Genomic DNA, 18670 nt, shown 5'->3' with positions numbered 1-18670 from the left:
GGAAAAGGGGAGTCTGGGCAGAGTTTGGTTTCCCCCCTTCCTTTGCCTAACAGCCAGTTGGCACTATGACAGGCTTTCACTGCCTCCCTTGATTGAGGCTGTGAAAAGAAAGTAAAACTGCATGTAGTCTCCCCTCTGTGCTTGTCATTCCTTGGATCAGAGAGATGGTGCATACCTTTTCCTGACTTGACTTCTGCAACTAACTGAGTCTTACTTTATTTTCAGTTTATCCCCACTATTTCTACAGATGACCTGAAACATTTTGAATCAAAGACCGTATTTTGGAAACAATTCAAATCTTTAACCTTGTTAATACTTGTTAAATCAACACTTTGAAATATTTTATTACAGAGTTTTTAATTAGATGAATTTGTGAGTACTATAGAGAAAGTATTTTAGACTTAAATGTTTCTTATATTTATGTAAGTGTATGTGAGTCTTATTACTTACCTTTGTATTCAGTCTATAAATCAAATTACTGCCGATTTGTTAATTTTAGTCTCTTCAACTGAATGTACTGTAATGCTTGTATGTATCGACCCCTATAAGCAATGTAGGGTTTTTGTAAATTATGCAGTTATTGTAATTATCAGTAATAAGTTTTTAATAATAAACACAGGTGAAAAGGATTTTACTATCTTTGTAAAGGTATCCTGACTCAAGCAGTATATATATTTTGGCATTTGGAAAATGCTAGCTAGCTCTAAAATGTTAAATAAATCCCATTTTTTTCAGAGAAGCATATGTTTATTAATAAAGTGGGCATGGTACCTGCTTCTATTTCCGTTCATAACTCTACTTTTTCCACCTAGCATATGATTTTAATGTGGATTTATTTAAGTCTTCTGTTCAATATAACTTGCTTTAAATGAAATTCTAAAATGTGGGATTTATTTGAATACTATGAAATGTGTGTGAGACCTGGTGAGCTCATTTATAACTACTTTTTTGTGGCTATATTTGTACAGTCTATGTTCATTGACTGAGCATAAGCCATAAGCGGAAATATTTTCTCTTAACCGAGGATAGCTCCTAATAGTACTCAACAGGCAACGAAGTGCTCTCCTGTATTTTGATGTGAAACTGTTTTTCGGAAAAATACTGATGCAATTCTTCTAAGTGGACCAATCATGATGCGCAACTGTCTCATGACGAAAATGCTGATGGCCCATGAGGCTAAAGCGTGTAGTAGTGCAACTATTAAAAAGGCCTTATTTTTCTTACGCCATCTTTTGCATATATTTATAAACTTGTTTTAAATTTTGGACAAAAAATTAATTGTTAATAGCGTTAGCCATTTCAACCAATATAAGTAGAAAAATGCATCATTCTTTTTAAAAAATTGCATCTTTAAGAGGCCAGCGAGGAATGAGTTCAGATTATGGTGCATTATTTATTATGCAATAATATATACAGCATGTCTTTTTCTGTTTTGGTTTTGGCTCTTTTTAATTGTACGACTGAAATTCATTGTTACTGTTTTGTTGTTTTTTCTATTAATCTTTTATGTGTACTTCTGATTATGTAACAAAATATGTACAGACTAAGTACTTTTGAACTATTTTTATCACAGTATTATTTATTGCTTTCTTTCAATAAAGTACTGAAGCATTTTTTCCACTGCCAACAATGGGGGTTGAAGTGTTTTGAAGTGAGATTTCAAGTAATTAATTGATGTGGATGAGATTTCTTGTGAAGCATCCAGTCATGTTCCCCTTTGCTGAAACCAGCTTTCCCCAGCCCAGATGCCCTCCAGATGATTTTGAAGCACAACTTCCAGAATTAGACTACAACTTGGGTGAGGCTGGTTTAAACTGAGGCAAGTCCAATAACCTTCAAGACACTTAAGATACCCATGGGGTAGCACAATGTAGTGTTCAAGTAGCTTTGCACTACAACTCCCATTCTCCTATTGCCCATGCTGGCTGGGGACTGATGTGAATTACCCAGAACATCTGGAAAGCACCGCCTGTGCTGTGTCACAGTCTGTTTACGTTCCTAAAGTGTAGCCCTACATTAGATTGCGGCTTTGATGGTTAACTCCATTGGACTCCAGTGCAACTTCACAGTAAGCCTGCATAACAATGCATGGCTGAGCACCTCAGCTGTGTGTAGGATTGGAACCCTGCTGATGAAAATTTGTCTCAAAATGTGCCACATAAAACAAACATTTCTAGAATGCTTCAGTAAGTGGGTTGCTTTTAAACCTTTTGAAGTTCACCCCACAGTTGAACTGATGAAACTGCTGTTGCCTTCTGCCATCCTCTTGTTTTCTAAATGGCTGCTTAGCCCTGTGACCAGGAGCTATTGTCATGTAATCTGGGGATTACCCCCCCCCCTTTCCCCCATCTATGCTATTCTAGCACTTTAGTGTAGAAACAGATTAATATTTCTGGTAGCTATAGCAACTCTATGTTGAATGTGCTTTCCTCATTATTGAATGATAACAGGAATCAGCCTCGGTTCTCTCTGCAGTTATTTCAATGCAGATGAATCACACATTTCCCCTAGCTTTTCCTTTCTCAGCAGTTCACAACTTGCCGCTCGCATTTTGAGGTGCAAGCACAGAATCAAACAAAACAGCTGTTTGCTACCCTAGAGGCAAGGAGGTGCAGCTTCTTTTCCTTCCATACTTGCATCTCAAACCCTGGAAAGGAGGAAGATTAATGTTCCCAGCAGTTTCCCCTTTTAATTCTGTATCAGTATCTTAGACCTTGGGTAGTCAGTTTGGTGTCTGGGGCAAACTCCCTCAGTAAAGATGGGAGCAAGGTAATATGACCAGGCTGGAGGCACTTTAAAATTTAAAACACCTCCTGACAATAATTATTTAGAGGTAGGAGATTCTCTGTACATGGTAGTGTTTACTAATGCAGCAGCAAGGATTCTTTATATAAAGGAAAACCTGAGGCCACTTATCCCTCAACCAGTAGATCAAAATATGAATGAGGCATGTTGGAAACAAGACTGGAATTTTATTTATACACATTCAGTGAGGGTTAAAGCTCAGTGATTACTCTGGGAAGGTACAACATTTTGTTTCAGTCAGATCACTTTACAGAAGTAATTAAGAACTTTACTTAAAGCTTTACTTTAAACCTGTTTCTAATTAAACTGATTGTTCCAAGAATGGTTATTTACTCAGCCAGTAAAACACTTTCAGATTCCTCCTAGAATCTTTTCCTTCGCTTCAGAGAAATAATCTGGGTTGCCCAGCCTAGCGAAACCCTAACCACCCAGCCAAGCCTTTAAAAGCCTAAAATCCACCTAAGCGCTATCTGACCATTTATGTCAGGTTCTCTTCTTTAACTCTCCACTCCCTCGTGATTGGTCAACACTCCCCCCCCAGCCCTGATTGGCTTCTGGGTCTCCAGGAGGTTGACCCAAGGCCCAGTGTCCATAAGTGTCCTCCATATAACTCTTCCCATCATCCCTGACCATTGCCCATGTTAGCTAGGGCTGGTGAGAGCTGACTTAGATCTGTATGAGCCTTTCCATCACTTGAGATCTGGCTGGCTCTTCTCTCCCCATACCATAAGAAAAGTTTTCTGCTTCAGTTTTGTAGAATATTCTCTTGTCTAGAATATGCTCTCTTGGCATAAGTCCATGGCCCTATTCAGCAGAATGATAGACACACAGAGGGAGCAGGACTAGATTTGCACATTTTGAAGCAATGTGATGAAGCAAGCGATGGTGCTAATACTTTGAAATCTTGTTGAGGTCAGCCACAACAGTTTTAAGAGATGCTTTTAGAAACTTGTTTTTTAGCATATAACAGTCATGTTCCAAATTTCATTCGGCTATAAATTCCATAGATGGAATGAAGTTGCTTTTCTAGACTCTTCCTCACATTTTTGCCACCATTAAACTATATTTGTGAGTCATTTCTGTTCTTTCCCAATGGTGTAACATCTCTCATTTACCCTAAAAAAGGTCTATAGGAAATTGTATCCTGGAACATTTTTTTTAAGCTGCAGGTTTCCAAAGAGTAGAAAAGAGAGTAGTGTTCCTTAACAAAGAGTAGTGTTCCTTAACAGTTTCCAATACATACATACATACATACATACATACATACATACATACATACATACATGTTTTTAAGCAATCGGTCTCTGCTCCGTGCCCCAAACATGAATTTCCAACAGTCATCATTGCTATTATTTGGAGTTCAATAGACAACTTTTTAAAGCTATAGAAATGCCATTTTGAAAGCACGGATCTCTGAAGTTTGGACTTGCAGATGGTAAAAAGAGTGTTCTGTTTACCTATTCTTCCCATGCACATGCCTGGCAAAAGAAGCTAGAGTGCTTCCCTCTTCTACAGGAGCTTGGCTGGGGAGAAGGGAAACAACCTGAGGCAGAAAAGTGGAAGTGACCCATTATTCCAGGTCAAAGACTGTTGCTTTTGTCCTCCCTCTGCTGAAGCCCTGGATCCCTCCAGCTCCTTTCTTCCTCATTTGTGATGGCCCTACACAAACAGTCATGTGAGGCTGTAATTTCGGGGGCAAAGTGCCATCAGTATGCTAGTGATACTCGGCTCTATTTCTCCACAACATCTCAATCAGGAGAGGCTGTGCAGGACCTGGACTGGTGCCCAGACACAGTGGTGGGTTGGATGAGGAAAAAGAAACTGAGCTTTGAATCCCAGTAAGATGGAGGCGCTGTGGGTGAATGGTTTCCTGTGTCTGAGAAATTGGCCAGTTGCCGTCCCTGGATGGGGTTGTGATTGGAGGCCTCAGTGGCTAGGAGTGGCTTCTGTTTGCTTTGACTGGTGCAACAACAGGATCGGGACAGCTTGTTGCACATTAATGTCCAGGCATTAATGACTTCAGTATTGGATTACTATGCAGGACTTCCCTTGTGTTTGACCTGGAAACTGCAGCCGGGTCACTGACAGGAGTGAGACCCTCTCAGCATATCTTGCTCAGAGATCTGCAGTGGCTGCTGGTATGTTACCAGGTCAAGGTCCATGTGTTACTGTTAGTACGTGGCTCTCAACAACTTGGGGCCAGTTTTCTTAAAGGGGGGGCCTCACCTCATATGTGTCCAGTCGGCCACTTCAGTCTGTGGGACTAGCGCTTTTACAAGTACAATACAATGTTCATTCCACGCTTGCAAGAAGCCAACCTTTCAGTGTTGCAGCACCTACACTTTGGAATTCTCTGCTCATTGACATTAGGCAGGTGCATTCTCCAAATGGTTTTTCCATGCCTACTAAAAACTATTTTAGTTCCAGCAAGGCTACCCAGGCATGTAATCTTAACATGCAATTTTAATGCATGTTACATTACAACTGCATTACAAGTACAACTGTTTTAAAATTACAGATGTTATTTTAAAGCTGAATTTTTTATGTGACTTGTTTTTAATGATTTTTTTTAATTACTATTTTAGGCTATCTACTGTAAGCCGTTTAGAGGTCTTTTGTACTAGTGGCGGTATGCAAATTTTGTTAAATAACCCCATGCCCATTTTAGCTGGGAGCCAACCCCACTGAAGTCAGTGAGACGTGGTTTGCTTTTGGGTAGACGTTGTGATCCAATTGCTAGTAAAATTTCCCGCCCACCCATCGGCCGACTTGAACGCCTGGGTTCCCCCACTCCCACCCTCTGAATGGCAAAAGCCATTGCACGCTTTGACAAGAAACGATGCTCCGATAGCGGGCTGGGGATCCGAGCCCGCCTTAGAAAGAGGCGGCGCAGAGAGAGGGCCCGGGAGCTTTTGCATAGGAGAAGCGAGGGGCGCACCGTTTCCGTAGACTTGCTGCAAAGCCCGCCCGGAGCCGAGTGCCAACCACCACCGGCAGCTCGCTTTAGTCCTCTCCCACCTGATGACGCGCTGTGATGAAAAACAGGAAACGGGATCTTGGGAGAGGCGGAAATTGCAGCACCAGCCGAGTTAGGAAGCCCCAGCAGGAGAAGACGCTGCATCGGGAGAGGAAGGCGCCTGGGCAGCCAGGAAGTGGGCTGGGAACAAAGTAAGTGGCAGGAGCCCGGCCAGGTGCTCCCTCGCGCCGCTCGCCTTTTGCGCCAGCCACGGGGAGGCTCCTCGGCGCAGCAAGATCCGCAAGCCGGGAGGGTCCCTGCCGCCCGCGATCCGCTTGCTGGTAGCGGGACTCGGGTCTTGGAGCGGGGAGGTGCAGCCAGGCGTGGGGGCTTAAAAAAAAAAAATCAAGTGGGTGCGGGGGGGGGGGGCCTTGGCTCTGATTTCTGCGCCACGCGCAGCATGGCCATCTCTGGGATCTAACTAGGGCATCGGCGCTGCAAGGTGGGGCCCGTACCTGGAGCAGCCCAGATTGAGATTTGGGAGGGGAGGAGGAAGGAGAAGAGTCGTATAGGGAGAGGGAGGAAGTGGGGGCTGGGGTGCCACATGGCATCTCCGTGGCTGGCTGGGTGGGCTGCCTCGCTTTGATCGCCCTTTGTTCTTCGGTGGCGAGGAGGCAGCTGATCGAAGGGGGCTGAGCTGCTCTTGCTTCCTTGTCTGGGACGCTCGTTCCCGAAGGGAGGGGAGCGCCTTCCTGGCTCGCTTTTCCGCTCGCCCTGCGTGCCCGCGCTCCGTGCCTGGAGAGAGGACTGCCCGCCCCCTTGGGCAGTTGGCATGTTCCTGGGCGCATGGATTGCAATTCAGGCTAGTGGCTGTGGATGCGAAAACTGGATGGGCTTGCCTGGAGCAGGAGAATATCATTGTGTGTGGTGTTGGATCTCAGGGGAAGGAAGTTATTTGACAGCTTCATCTTGGGGTTGCTGCTCCCCAGAAACTTAAAGCTGGTAAGAACTCTGGCAGGGTGACCATCAAAATAACCCGTAAGTGTCTCTAGGATATGAAGCTGCCAGGCCCATCCAGCAATGGTCCATCTAGCTCAGCATGTCTACATGCCTTCCAAGGTTTCTCCAAGGCTACCTTGAGATGCTGAGGATGAAACTGGAGACCTGAGTGCACAATAGGCACTCTGCCACCACGCTAATAGCCCTTCTCTTTGTCCTGTGATTGAACCCCACCCCCACCCACTTCTCAGCCATTAAGGCAATAGGGAGATGCACAATGATTTTCCTGGAGCATTGAGGGGATGCTTATTTGCGCTTGTTAGATGCATTTCCAAGTTTATAATTACCGAAAGGCCACGGCACGTGAACCAATAGTTTATGGAGGCAGCAGGTCATGAGCACTGCCGCAGATCATGTGTCTGAAAACTACTGCCTAACTGCATGTTATGTTCAGCCTAAGGATGTTGATGTGTGCTGGGCCTACCCTTGTCATCCTGTGAGACAGTGTTCTTTCAGAATCCAGATAAGAGCACTGTTCAACTGGATGCAGATACTGCCCTTTGGAAACGGCTTGTAATTCTGTGGTAGTTCATTGCCTGTGATTCAGTCAGTCACACAAAATGTTACTCATGGTGCAGGCAGAAGTTGGACTCATTCATTCTGAAGTCCACATACCACTGGACTATCCAGTGTTTCAGTGAAGAGTGCTGATTGAAGATGTTTATTTCTGTTGTGGTCATTGCTTTGCCTTTTCAGAGCAGGGCTGGCAAGCCTGTGTCCCACCCCCAAATGTTCCTGGGCTACAGTTTCTATCAACCCTGACCATTGGTCATGCTGGCTGGGGTTGGAGAGAGTTGGGAGCCCAACATTCGTTTGACCATAGATTCCCTCATTCCTCTTTTTCTAATCGACGTGAGAAGTTGGGTCCTGACAAAATGTTATCTGATGGCCAAACCATGGTTTAGTGATCAAGACTGTATTTATATTTTACCTAACACTAGTTGGTGGCAAACTGTTTCCCTGATATTGAACTAGTGATATGAAAAGCTTCATTTGCTCAGTATTTGCATGCCAGACTGTTTTTAAAGGCACAGAGAAGCCTGTAGTCCTAAAATTAATAGATGCTGGATGTATCTGACTTTCTAACCCAAATGGCACATACAGTATATGTAGTATACCTGCAGAAATGTGGTATACAAGTCAAGAAACTCCAAATACCCATGAAAGAGAGTTTACTGACAATGGTTAATTTAAGGTATTATTTTGAGGCCTGCTTTTTGCTCACTTAGGGAGGATATGTACACAAATGCAGTAACCTTATCTTCTATAGCACAGACCTATAGGATGGGTAGCTAATGTGAAAAAATTCTTCTGAGGCAATTGGGGTTGACTTGCTACACCACTTTTTACTTTCCTGCTGTATAAAATACACTCTGCATGCCACCCTCCTTTCTTGACTACAGTCTGCATAATTTTTTTTAATGTTTTATTATGTTTTGATATGTTGGAATCCACCCAGGGTGGCTGGGGGAACCCAGTCAGATGTGTGGGGTACAAATATAATAATGATACAGTAATAATATTCCTCTCTGGCTGCTGAAGAATCAGTAGAACAAAGTAGCCAGCGTGTCTGATTGTCTGAGTTCTCTATTCCCCACCCCCTTACCCCTTTTCCAGAAATTGTGTGAGTCAATGACTCATGGATAACGTTTCTCTCCAGCCTGGTTTGAAAGAAATTGGCCAGAACAGCAAATTGCATAGGAAATTTAAAGCCACTGAGCTGCTAACCATGTTCAGTGGAAAACTAGAAAGGTTAGAGCTGGAAAGGAAAACTCAATATCTCTTGCGTCTGCAAAAGAAGAGAGGCTGAAATGCTGTCGGTTGTGCAGTACCTCTGATCCTCTCTGAATGTTGATAACTGTATGTAATCCCAAGCACACTTGCTCTAAAGTGAGCCTGGCTGAATTCAGCGTGACTTGCAGAGCATTGCAGCCTTATTTTTGGTCTGGTATGTTTTGTGGGGAGAGGAGCTATATGGAACTGGGGTGGTCTTCAAACTGCCTGTGTGGGCAGGCAAGAAATTGCTCCAGATTGTCCACATGTCTTTAATTAATGCCCATGGCCATTTTTATCCCAGTTGAAACTCATTTATATCAAGAGAAGCTACCTTTAAAATCACCCATTTCCATAATTGCAATAAATAATAGTAGAAGCAAAAACTACCTTGTATTGCAGTAAGCGTGCAGAGGTGAGCTGGCTAAACAGTTCAGCTTGTGTTATGCCTTCTCTGAGCAGGCCTCCCTTTCTGTTGCTGGTTCACAATGTGTTTCAGATGAATGAATGAATCAAACATATGCATGTTGACTCTTACCGGAATGAATTTCCTCCTTTTCCTTTGAAATGGTGCCAGTAACTATTCCTAGCTGTGGAATAATGGCAAGAGTATTCAGCTTGCAACAATGTGGGGTTAGCTAAATGTACACCCATTTAGAATTGCAGTTGTTGGCAGTATATAACCTTTGCAAAGCCATTAACCAACCTTTCATTGGGTGGAATCTATATATTTTTCCTGGCAATAATAATGTGATTCTTGCAGAATTATTTTGTACTGCAAGTATGAACCTTTTTTATTCTAATGTCACTGTTTCTTCTGAAATTTCAGATGTGGAAAGCAAGTGCAGGCCACACTATCAGTGTCAGCCAAGATGATGGTGCTGATGACTGGGAAACAGATCCTGACTTTGTGGTATGGTTAGAAACTTTCTCTAAATGCTAGCCATGTTAGTTAGAATCAGAGCAAAGCAAGTAATTTAGGGCTTGTTAAGTCATAGAATCATAGAGTTGGAAGAGACCACAAGGGCCATCGAGTCCAACCCCCTGCCAAGCAGGAAACACCATCAGAGCACTCCTGACATATGGTTGTCAAGCCTCTGCTTAAAGACCTCCAAAGAAGGAGACTCCACCACATTCCTTGGCAGCAAATTCCACTGTCAAACAGTTCTTACTGCCAGGAAGTTCTTCCTAATGTTTAGGTGGAATCTTAAGTCAAAGTCTGAGAGTCATCGGGAGGGACATGCTTATGTTTGTACGCAACAAATAAATGAATTTAACTGGGGTTTTTTAGCAGCTGGATGTTTCTCCTGCTGAAGGACTTGTTGGAAGAGGGCAGGATATGAAATTGAAATTAGCCAAAATGACCAGTGACAGATGGGAAGAGGCAGGGAGGATGCAATTGTAGGATTTGCTTTCGTTACAGGCCTTAAAGTCTCTTTCACCTCTGAACTCTCTGGTTCAATTGTAATTGCTGCTTAACCTGTTTCTCTTTCCTGTGTACTTTACAGAATGATGTAAGTGAAAAAGAACAGCGCTGGGGTGCTAAAACTGTGCAGGGATCTGGTCACCAAGAACACATCAAGTAAGCCACTTCTTTCATTGTCTTAAACCTGTGATTGTGGTGATAGTTTTGGCACGTTATTCCATTTCTAGAGCAGAGGTGGGGAACCTTAGGCCCTGGGAACCAAATATGGCCATTGAGCCCTCTCCATCTGGCCCTTGGGTCTCTTCCCAGCCACATCCTTCCTTCCTCAAGTCTTTTTGCCTGGCTAGAATGTGAATACTGAGCATGTCTCTTGCAGGGTGGAGTGAAACTAGCCTGCTGTGCAAAGCTAAAATGCATATCTGTTGCTCCTCTCATTTTTGCCTCTGGCCCCACCCACCACAAATATTGCCCTGAAGGGAATGCGGTCCTCAGCCTGAAAAGAGCCTTGCTCTGGAAAAACAGCAAACAGAGGCTGTGCGCACGTAATGGGCCTCATCTTTTAACCCAGGGCTCTTAACCAAAGTTTGAAGCTGGTCAAGAATCCTTGGCTAAACAGGTAGTTAACATTAGCTGCTGATAATATCGGTGTCGAAATGCCCTTTAACTTTGGCTAAGGAGTTTGCTTTAGGGAGAGACTGGGGGGGTATAAGCATGTTATCAGACAGCTCACTCTTAATCTCTTAATTGTGGTTTAGATATTAATTGAATGGCATGCTCACCAGCCCACTGCTGTCACTGTGAGGGCTCATATGTTTTTATATGTTCTAAAGGGAAGGGGAAAACTGCTTCCAGCTACCACCTTCATTGCTACATACGATGTCTCAGAAATAGAAGGGCAAAATTTCAGATCTTCTGCCCTAAGTCCTGTGCATTGCAGCCATTCTTATTTCTCTAGTGAGAGTTCAACTTCAGTCTAAGGCTGGGCCTGCAGCTGGCAAAAAACATAGCCGTATGTAACTTATCTTAATGGTAACCTAATAATCAGTTTTGAAAGGTAGATAGTATTGCTGTAATGAAATCTGAAGGTTATGAAGACATCAGTACAGAATCCGTTCCGGAAGTCCATTCGACTTCCAAAATGTTTGGAAACCAAAGCACGGCTTCTGATTGGCTGCAGAAAGCTACTGCAGCCAATCGGAAGCTGTGGAAGCCCCGTTTGGATGTTCAGCTTTCAAAAATAGTTTCCAAACTAGCACACTCATTTCCACATTTGCAGCGTTCAGGAGCCAAAATGTTCGAGAACTAAGTTGTTTGAAAACCAAGGTACGACTGTAATGGCCTTCTGCTCTAAATATTGAAAACAAATGTTTCTTGAGCATGTGACACAGTTGAGGAACCAGTTTTCCTACTCAGCTCTGGTCATTTGGTCCGTGGTATGCTTCAAAACATAGTTTGGAAATTTTTGCGACAATTGCCTGTTCCTAAAGGCATGTTAGAAACATGGTGAGCCATAATAGCAGCATAGCTTCTGGCATTGTACATTAATGCTTGAAGTAGCTCCATCTCTGAAATAGTACAAGAATGCAGATTGCACTATCAGGTAAGGTGGCAGGACAGACAGCACCTGCATGTTTATTGCTAGGAGGAATAGCGTCGGATGAACGGCCCTTTTCTGAACAATGTCATGGGCTGTGAACAGGGTACATAGGGCAGTAGAAAATGGCGGCCCTTTGGATTACAGGTGACTGGGGCCATATCTGGAGTACTGTGCTTAATTTTTAGTCACCCATGGTGAAGAAGGATGAATTCAAGGTGGAAAAAAAGGATGCAAAAAGGAGCTACTAAGAAGGTAGCAATAAAACAGGGACGGTTAATTTAATTTTTTTCATAAGTAATGTTTTATTAGTTTTCAAATGTTTCCCCAATAATAGCCAAATTATAACAATATCAATTTGCGGGACAGATAGTTTAAAGGCACACAGTGTGAGATAAATGCTACGATGGGTATAGCCTGTGACTTCTTACACTTCGGTCAGCACAAGAAATCCTATTTTTGCCCTGCAAAATCTTGGATGGTTGATGAACTATCTGGACAGGATGGTGAAAGCACTGAAATATTTTGCATTTCGGATGTGTAATGCACTGCAGTATTAGCATTTGAATTTCCTTACTGCAGACTTCTCAGGCAGGATTCAGCTAATGAGTCCCATCAGCAGAAGCTGCCTTCTCTTTGCACAACAGGGCTGCCCCCCCACCCCCTATGTGCTCCCCAATATTGGCTCTGGGAGGGTTGGGTGAACCTCAAGAACAGTGCATGGAGGAAGGAGAGGAGGGATTGCTTTGTTTGGCAAGCTGAAACCTTAGTACGACATTGAACTCCTCCCCTAGGTTTCTTCCTCTGTTTAAAGCAGCAAGGGATGTGTGTGCAGAGGGGTGGGAATAATGTAGAAGGATTCTGAAATGGGTATGCAAATAGTCATTTTTATTTAATCATTGGAGGAGTTGATGTAGTTTTTAAGGGAAAAAAATGGCACAGGAGGCGAGAGCTAGATCAAAGTGGCATCTTTTTCTGCAATTTCTCTTGTTTTTAATTGGTTTTGTCTCAAAAAGCATACATAAGCTGAGGGAGAATGTATCCCAAGAGCATCAGACTCTCAAGGAGAAGGAACTTCAAACAGGACCAAAAGCTTCCCATGGCTATGGAGGAAAATTTGGCGTGGAACAAGACCGCATGGACAAAGTAAGTGTAGAAGATTTTGCACGGCTGATGTGCTGTGTACAGGCATGATTTGCCAAACAGGGGCCTCGTCAGGCTTCCTTGGACCCTGCCTCATGCTCAAATGTCCTGTCCCTCTTTCTGCTTCTGGGTGCCTGGTGTTATTGTTGCATTCCTTTAACAGGGATCTTGGGATAGTGGAAAAGTTGGTCTGATTTGACTTGGCAATCCGTCCCGCTCTTAGTTTTGCTTTCTAACTGCAGGGAAGTGAAAGTACCTTGTGTCATGTCCTGCTCCTGGGAAGGTGCTTAATATTTCCAGTACACTTTCTAAATTGAGGAAATGTCTACCTCACATACATAATTGACATTCATGCTGACTTCTCTTCCATTCATGAATCTTCTCCCTCTCTCTACAGACCCTCACTATCACTGCCCAATAACAGAGTTCTCAGGACATCCCGCGACAAGAACTAAAACAAATTCAATAACAAAACACTTAAGAGTATAATGACAGTGGTGGTGGGGAAGTCATATTAAGAATATGAAGCTAAATTGAATTAAAAATAAATAAAAATAAAACCTCCTGCCTGGTGCTGAAATGACAGAAGGGTAATACTGCTGATAGACTTGAAAGCCGCTGAGAGGTTTAGGAGAACCCACAGGATTGAAACCCTCATGACTGCCTTCTGGGAAAGGTGATCTCAGAGGGCAAGCCAAGACCATTTCTGTGCTCAAATGGGCTAGAACAACAACTGAAATTGATTGAGAATGCTGAGGATTCTTGGCTTTAAAAGAAAAAAAGTTATTATTGATTGAGGCATAGAGGTAGTAGGAGTCTAAAATAAGAATTGCAGAAAGCCATTGGCCAGATTTGCTAAGAGATATGTTGCCTCCGTGCTTGATGAGCTAGTGTGGTGCCAGGTGGAATATACACACTGCAATACTCTAGGCCTGCATTGTGGCATGCGGTAAATGGCCTCTGATCCTTACAATTCATGAAGGAGAATTGTGGTTAGTAAATCTGAGTGTGGGTTGCAGCAACCACAAGCTGTTACCTCAGCAGACAGATGATGAAGAGGAAAATCCCCAAGTATCTTAATTCTGAACACAGGATTTGAGGAACTAGCTCTTGGGTCAAGTTGAAACTACCTCAGCTGATGAAAGAGGCTATGATTTTACTAGAACTCTCTCTTTCTCTTTAAATCTGATCTGCAGGTTGACTTATGCAAACCTAGTACAATCATTAAATTGTTTATCCCACAGTCCCAATAGATTTTGTTTCTGGTCATTGCAGTTTGGAATAGAAACCTGTTGTACCTCCTCCCATGCTGAAAACACTGTTATTATTTTATTTTGAAACTCAGAAATGGCAAACTGTGCGCTAGAAAAGCTCCTGTTTGATAAGGCACATGCTTAGCATCTCTCCTGCTCTGCAGGAAGACAAATGTGGAGACCAAATGTGGAGGAAGTTGTTAATGCTTGATAGAGACTTTGGGAAAGGAAGAGAGTGTCTGGTGGCTTCCTGTAGGATAGCAGCACAACACAACATAGTGCACACTGAAGGCACAATTTTAGCTGAATTCTCTTGCAGTTGGAAGATGCTTTCTGGTAAAATAGCTGCCATAACTGCTGATGCAGTAATGGCAGCCTTTATTTTATTTATACTTTTTCTTTGTAACAATATTTAATATACTGACGACTTGTATCGAAAAAGTAGTGTAAAGCACATATACAGTCATGGTAAGCATCAAAGAACAGAAACTGTCATAAGAATCTGACCGATCACATAAAACTTATCCAGCTGAAACAACCTATTGACATAAGTAAGTCTTTGAAAGACATCTAAAAAAATAAGAAGCAGAGATGCTTGGTGGAATTCCATCAGGAGGGCATTCCACACTGATGGGGTAGCCACACTAAATGCTTGATTTCTCATAGATACCAAGTGGGCCACATTCACACAAGGATAGTTCAAAATGAAGTTCACTTTTAATTTGTATACCGCCTTTCTATATTGCTGTACACAAGGCAATTTACCAAGTTGAAGAAACAACAAAATATGCAACAAAGATCACACATCCTATAACAGTCCAGTCCATGAAATGAACAAATACCTCCCTGTCAGTGACTTGCTCAAGAACCTTTGCACCTATAAATACATTTTGAACTTGAAATTTAAACCTTATTTGGAAAAGTAAAAATAACAAGAAAGCTGGATTTTTACAATCATATCAGCTGAAGAGATCGTGTTCATATATATCTTGGATGGGGACCTCCAGGCTGCAAGCCAGACTTGGCCCACCAACTTCCTGCAACTCGCCCAGGAGGCTGTTTCTCTGAAACCCGGCCCACCTGATGTCATATGTGATGTCAGGTGTGAAGCAGGTAGAGATGAAGCTGCACAAAGCAGGACTGAACCACCAACTTCATCACCTGATCCACAGGGAGTTCAGTCCCATCTAGTTCAGTATGACAACAGATGACTGACAAGTAGCTGGTCCCATCCACCTGTCAGAGGTGGCTTTCTGGCACGGGGGAGATAAAGATCTGGCCAAAAAGGTCCCCCACCCTCCAGTATACATGGAGACAAGACTGCAATCTTTGCTTGTCTTGAACAATTTAAGTAGAAAAGGCAACCAAGGTTGAACCTTTAAAGTTACGTGTTTTCTTAGAAATACAGAGCAGCCATGGTTTAACTTGTTTGAATAATCTTAAAAGCGCTCTTAATTGTTCATTGACGCCCTTAGCTTTCTGATGTCATTTGGCTTATACAAACTTCAGTTTCCACAGGGAGGACCGAGTCACCATAGTACTTGTTCAATTTTGTGTTGAATGAATAGGTTTTTCCTTCCTCTAGGTGGAAGTTAATTGGTGCATATGTTTATATAAAATGTGTCTTTTCTTGTTCTTCTAGTCAGCTGTTGGTCATGAATATCAGTCTAAGCTTTCTCAGCACTGCTCCCAGGTGGACTCGGTGAAAGGTTTTGGTGGGAAGTTTGGTGTGCAAGTCGATAGGGTTGACCAGGTAAACGACTTCCTGTATTTCTAGAAATGTGTTTGATAGCTGCCTCCTACATTTTTATAGTGTAGGTGTTGATGTGGCTATATTAAGATGGTTCACATGTAAGTGTCATTTGGGGGTGCTTCTTCATTTAGAATACTCTTGTAATACTTTTTATTTTTATTTTATTTTTATTCAAATAATTTTCATTTTTTAAATTTCTGCAGTCTGCTGTGGGATTTGAATACCAGGGGAAAACCGAGAAACATGCTTCTCAGAAAGGTAAAGGACCCTTTAAACAAGAGGATCTTTTGTTACAAGAGACTTTCTACAGAATATCATTTGTGTTTAGTACCTAAGTATTGAGTCTATTCCTAACTATTCCTAACTGAATAGCCACTCAGATGGAAGCCTTATTAAGGCATTCATTTCCTTCACACGTCAAAATCATGTGAAGAGCGTGGCGGTATACAGACTAGGCCTTACCCCTAACATATCAGATATCCTTCAGTAAAGTTATTGTAACTGTGACTATTGCATAAATGCCAAATATTTACTCTTTAGCATGCTTCAAACTACTCTTTTCATAGTTATAAGGGTGGCAGGGAGGTAATTATTGAAGGAGGTGCCACTAATTAGCATCATCTTCAGAATTGTTCAACTGGCATCCATGCAGTTTCTGACATTATTTCAATGTGCTTGTTTTTCAGACTACTCAAGTGGATTTGGCGGGAAATATGGAGTACAGGCTGACAGGGTAGACAAGAGCGCATTGGGATTTGACTACCAAGGGAAAACAGAGAAGCATGAATCGCAGAAAGGTTTATTACTTACATTATATTCTGTGCATTTTTTAAAATTTCAGGAGCTTGTGCTATGATTGTTAAATTTGTAAAAAAAAAATTCCCCTCTTTAAAAAATAGGGCAGCAACTCATTTTTATAGCATCAACTCAACAAATAACATTCCTTTTGTGTTTGAGAATTCTCACGGTTTAGCTAACACAGGAGTTCTCTTCAATCCAGAGTTGTCGTTAGAGGAGGTGAGAAGCTTATCTAGTAGATTTGATAGAAAATCTTAATACCTGCAGATTCTAAATTCTGAGTTCTGGCTGCAGTGGTGGAAAACCAAGAAAAAGTGTCTATTTTCAAAAGCTTGGTAATGGGTTTCCAAAAAAATCAACAAAGCAACAAACCCTTATTTGCTTGTTTGTGGAAAATGACCTCTTATTCCCAATTCTCTGGTATGGGGGGTGGGGGATGTTTGCCAGGGATAAGAGGTAGTTAGGCTTTTGTTTGCATATTTTTGTTTTTGCTGCTGCTGCTCCTTTCTGCAAAACCATGAGAGGAATTATGTACTTTTATTCTCTGTGGAAGAAACCAGTCTCTTTCTGTTTCTGTTCAGTTTTTGCAGGAGGCAGTGAGAAGCTACTGCAAGCATTTGTTCTCCAGAAGGTTGTTTCTCAGGGAATAAAAAACCACTTCTCTTTTCCTTCTCCATTTTTTTTTTTGAAAAATACGGATGAACTCGATGTCTTGTGATGTGAAAGTGTCCTCTGTGGTGGTTGGGTAGTGATGGCTCTTTCACACATGCAAGTCAGCACTTGAATACTCAGTTGGAGTGATGGGCAGGAGAATGTGTGAACTGACCACTGCTAGCCAAAGAGCTATCAATAGAAAGAATTTAGTGTCTTAGTTTGCACTGCTATGATGATTTTTTTATTCCCCCCCCCCCATCATCTCCAGATTATTCCAAAGGTTTTGGTGGTAAATATGGCGTGGACAAGGAGAAAGTGGACAAAAGTGCTGTTGGCTTTGAATACCAGGGCAAAACTGAAAAACATGAATCACAGAAAGGTATTTATTTTAAATTTTATTCCATGAAATTGTTTTGGGTTGGCCTCCTTTAAGTCTGAGCCTTTTAGTATACTTCAGTATCCCTGCATAAACGGAAGCTTTCAACTTTTAGAAGTAAAAAAATCCTCTTCCCTTTCTCTTTATTCTGTCTTTTTGTTTTGTTTATTTTGTTACTTTTATATCCTTCCTTTCCTTAGAATCAAATAAAAAAAATCCCACTGCAGCTGACGCCTATGAAATAAATAAACCTAAAGTTGATTACTTAAGAAAGGCCTGTGTGAGAATACACAGTTGTATTAAAGTTCTGAACTAACTTCACAGCACACAAGTTCCTTCATAAGGATTGTGTTGTGTTTATGGATGTTACGGATTTTGATTTGTTTTCTTTACTGTAAACCTGTGGCTTGTGCAAACGGTGGTATATCAATCATTTCAATAAATCATCTAAATAATTTTATTTGTACAAGTATTTATATATGTCTGTAAATACAGTACCTCTGTAATATATAGATATGTACAATTTAGAAGTGTAACAACTATTAAAAGCAGTATAGAACAATCATTAACATGACTAGCTACCTATGATTATTTTTTTATTTATTAAATTTATATATTGCCCTTCATCCGTGGATCTCAAGGTGGTTCATAACTTAAAAATATTTAAAAAACCCACAAATATATCCTGTGAATACCTTGGCTCAGACAATTTATTGCACCCAGCAGGAAATCTGGATGATAGAACTAGTAACTGCTGATGTGGCAAAACACTACTATTTTTGGTTTGTTTTTTGTTTGGTATAAATAGCTGCCTCTTAAGTTTGCACCTCATAAGATTAGCAGTATTTCTTCTTGTGCATTTCTGTTTTGTGTAAATTGGACTATAGTGAATATCTGCTGAGTTCTATACAGTAGCATTCTCAAGGCACTGTGGAACCAAATAGCAGAGTAGAAATTGCAAAATAAATGTCCTAAACATGTAGTTTAATACATCTCAGTTTAATGAGTCCTTACAACTGCAGCTTTGTGCCCTAATATTTTCCCACCATTTAAAAAAACCCCTACTCGTACACTGAGTTG

General features: G+C 41.8%; 2 protein-coding genes across 10 annotated transcripts in view; both read left to right on the top strand.

Moving 5' to 3' along the window:
- The window catches only part of PPFIA1 (PTPRF interacting protein alpha 1), a 56882-nt gene extending 55297 nt beyond the window's left edge, over nt 1-1585 (top strand). For all 8 annotated transcript variants that reach the window (XM_081891202.1, XM_081891199.1, XM_081891201.1 and 5 more), the window contains one exon: nt 226-1585. In XM_081891202.1, coding sequence (XP_081747328.1) covers nt 226-251 — 26 coding nt within the window. In that variant the 3' untranslated portion in view covers nt 252-1585. The remainder of the gene's footprint in view (nt 1-225) is intronic.
- Nucleotides 1586-5822: 4237 nt separating this feature from the next.
- Nucleotides 5823-18670, top strand: part of CTTN (cortactin) — a 38432-nt gene continuing 25584 nt past the window's right edge. For both annotated transcript variants that reach the window (XM_081891732.1, XM_081891731.1), the window contains exons 1-8: nt 5823-5973; nt 9423-9506; nt 10102-10175; nt 12630-12759; nt 15652-15762; nt 15966-16020; nt 16449-16559; nt 17483-17593. In XM_081891732.1, coding sequence (XP_081747858.1) covers nt 9423-9506; nt 10102-10175; nt 12630-12759; nt 15652-15762; nt 15966-16020; nt 16449-16559; nt 17483-17593 — 676 coding nt within the window. In that variant the 5' untranslated portion in view covers nt 5823-5973. The remainder of the gene's footprint in view (nt 5974-9422; nt 9507-10101; nt 10176-12629; nt 12760-15651; nt 15763-15965; nt 16021-16448; nt 16560-17482; nt 17594-18670) is intronic.

This window comes from Podarcis melisellensis, assembly GCF_964234715.1.
Source record: "Podarcis melisellensis genome assembly, chromosome: 1".
In the NCBI taxonomy this organism is placed as follows: domain Eukaryota; kingdom Metazoa; phylum Chordata; class Lepidosauria; order Squamata; family Lacertidae; genus Podarcis; species Podarcis melisellensis.
The sequence above is the reverse complement of the archived record's forward strand: the minus strand, read 5'-3'. Positions and strand labels throughout refer to the sequence as shown.